The 1,819-nt window shown below is 38.5% G+C and overlaps 1 protein-coding gene across 1 annotated transcript in view; it reads right to left on the bottom strand.

Moving 5' to 3' along the window:
- LOC108740608 (neurotrimin-like) overlaps positions 1-897 on the bottom strand; it is a 34,910-nt gene extending 34,013 nt beyond the window's left edge. The window contains exon 1 of the mRNA XM_025977505.1: positions 739-897. Coding sequence (XP_025833290.1) covers positions 739-859 — 121 coding nt within the window. The 5' untranslated portion in view covers positions 860-897. The remainder of the gene's footprint in view (positions 1-738) is intronic.
- Positions 898-1,819: the final 922 nt, after the last annotated feature.

Here is a 1,819-nt window from a genome sequence, read left to right as displayed (position 1 = left end):
TTAGTAGGACACCTTCTCAGACATGAAGCTCTAGTCAGAGACATAGTAGAGGCAGAAATGGAATTTAGGACGGGTTGAAGTAGACCTATATTAGATTACTGTTCACAAATAGTTAAGGATGTGGGATGTTCCACTTTTAAGGAAATGCGAAAATTAGTTCTTAGTTCTCCATTCATAGGACTGACAACCTTATGATGATGATGATGAATCCAATATATCTCGTACTTAAGTTTAATGGATCTTCCATACTAATATAGTAGAACTTCACTATAGCGTCACCCTTGCGGTAGAAGATATTCTGAGGTAATAACCGAGTATGCAGTCCATACGGTAATGCCAATTGTAGGCGGAGGCTTCGATGGACGAAAATACTACGACCGTTTCAAGGATTTGTGGGACTTAAAAAAATAAAAACTGACGTTATATCGGAGTTGTCTTTAGAACCGATGTTGTTATAACCAAGTTCCACTATACTCTGAACCAAATAATCTCCAGTCTCATGAATGTTTCTATTCATACATAAAAGAAAATTCTCCTAGCTGCTAAAGATTCGAACTTTGGTGACAGCAATGTTAAATTAATACGAATTCTGTTGGAAACGTTGACAAATTGCATTTGCAGACGTATGCATTCGTTCTTGTTAAATGGGGCGCTCGCTACAAGTTTTTGCTAGGCAAAAGTTTTAAAAGTTTAAAGGTTTAGTCGGAGACATTTGCAGGAGTTTCGGGCTTTTCTTACCTGAGTTTGGTTCGCCGTTTGAAACACTAGCCCAACAGAAACAGCAGCAGGTGATTATAACGACGGTAAGGGTGACGTACCATGAGGACGTCGCAGTCCGAATGGGACATTTGCGTCCCATGGAACAAGCGATTACGTAGCTTGGAGATATAGTCCACACGCGCGTCGCGAGCAAACTACCAACAACTTTGGTGGCGACGCGCCGGTAGCGTCGTTTTTTATCAGACAAGTTTGATGCGCGTGCGCCACTCGTGCCTTTCGCACACGCGACCGACATGCCGTCGTTAATGAGTTCACTGTTGACTTTTTCATCTTCTGAGTTAAGTGCCGAGGTCCCCGTTTGTTTTGGGAAGGTCAAGATCAGGACGAGGAGGCAGCACAAACGGCAAACGAAAAACATAGAAAAGCAGAAGAAAAAGAAGAACAAAACTAACTTTTGCAGGTGCATCTTTTTTGTTGGAGCTAAAAACCTATGCAGAGTTCACAGTAATCCTATCGTTGTTAAGCTGTTAACAATAAATTGAAATCTAAAGCGTTCAAGTCTATAGCCGTATTAAATTTTTACCACCATTTCTCATATTTTCCAGCATATGAAACTATTTTGGTCACTTTTAGTGATTAAACCTACATAGGTCGTATGTCCCAGGGGTTATATAATTGTCATTTGAAGAGGGTTCTTCATCTATACTTACCGCGAAGTTTAACACTTTATTAGGTACTTAGTGCAGAATTCTTTTATTGGCAGTTATCAATCCAGAGTTTGACTTTCTATCTTGCCAACGAGACTGTATCTATCACACTACCTTAGCGAAATCAAAGCTTTTTAAATATATTTCAAAGTATCTATTGTAGAGTTCCTACAACAGACTTAATCTTAAAATAAATTTATACTGATGCATTTCTTTTTAATAATAATATTTTTTTTTGTATGTAGCTTAGAATAAACATTGGAAAGCTTTTCGGAAAGGGCGGCCTTCGCAATTGCAATCGGAAACGTTTTGTTTGTAAAGTGTGTTAATTATCGCAGACTAACAAAATAGCATCAGAAACGCAAATTATTCCAATACAATAAGCGTTAGAA

Source organism: Agrilus planipennis, unplaced genomic scaffold (genome assembly GCF_000699045.2).
Source record: "Agrilus planipennis isolate EAB-ADULT unplaced genomic scaffold, Apla_2.0 scaffold201, whole genome shotgun sequence".
NCBI classification, from domain to species: domain Eukaryota; kingdom Metazoa; phylum Arthropoda; class Insecta; order Coleoptera; family Buprestidae; genus Agrilus; species Agrilus planipennis.
The sequence above is the reverse complement of the archived record's forward strand: the minus strand, read 5'-3'. Positions and strand labels throughout refer to the sequence as shown.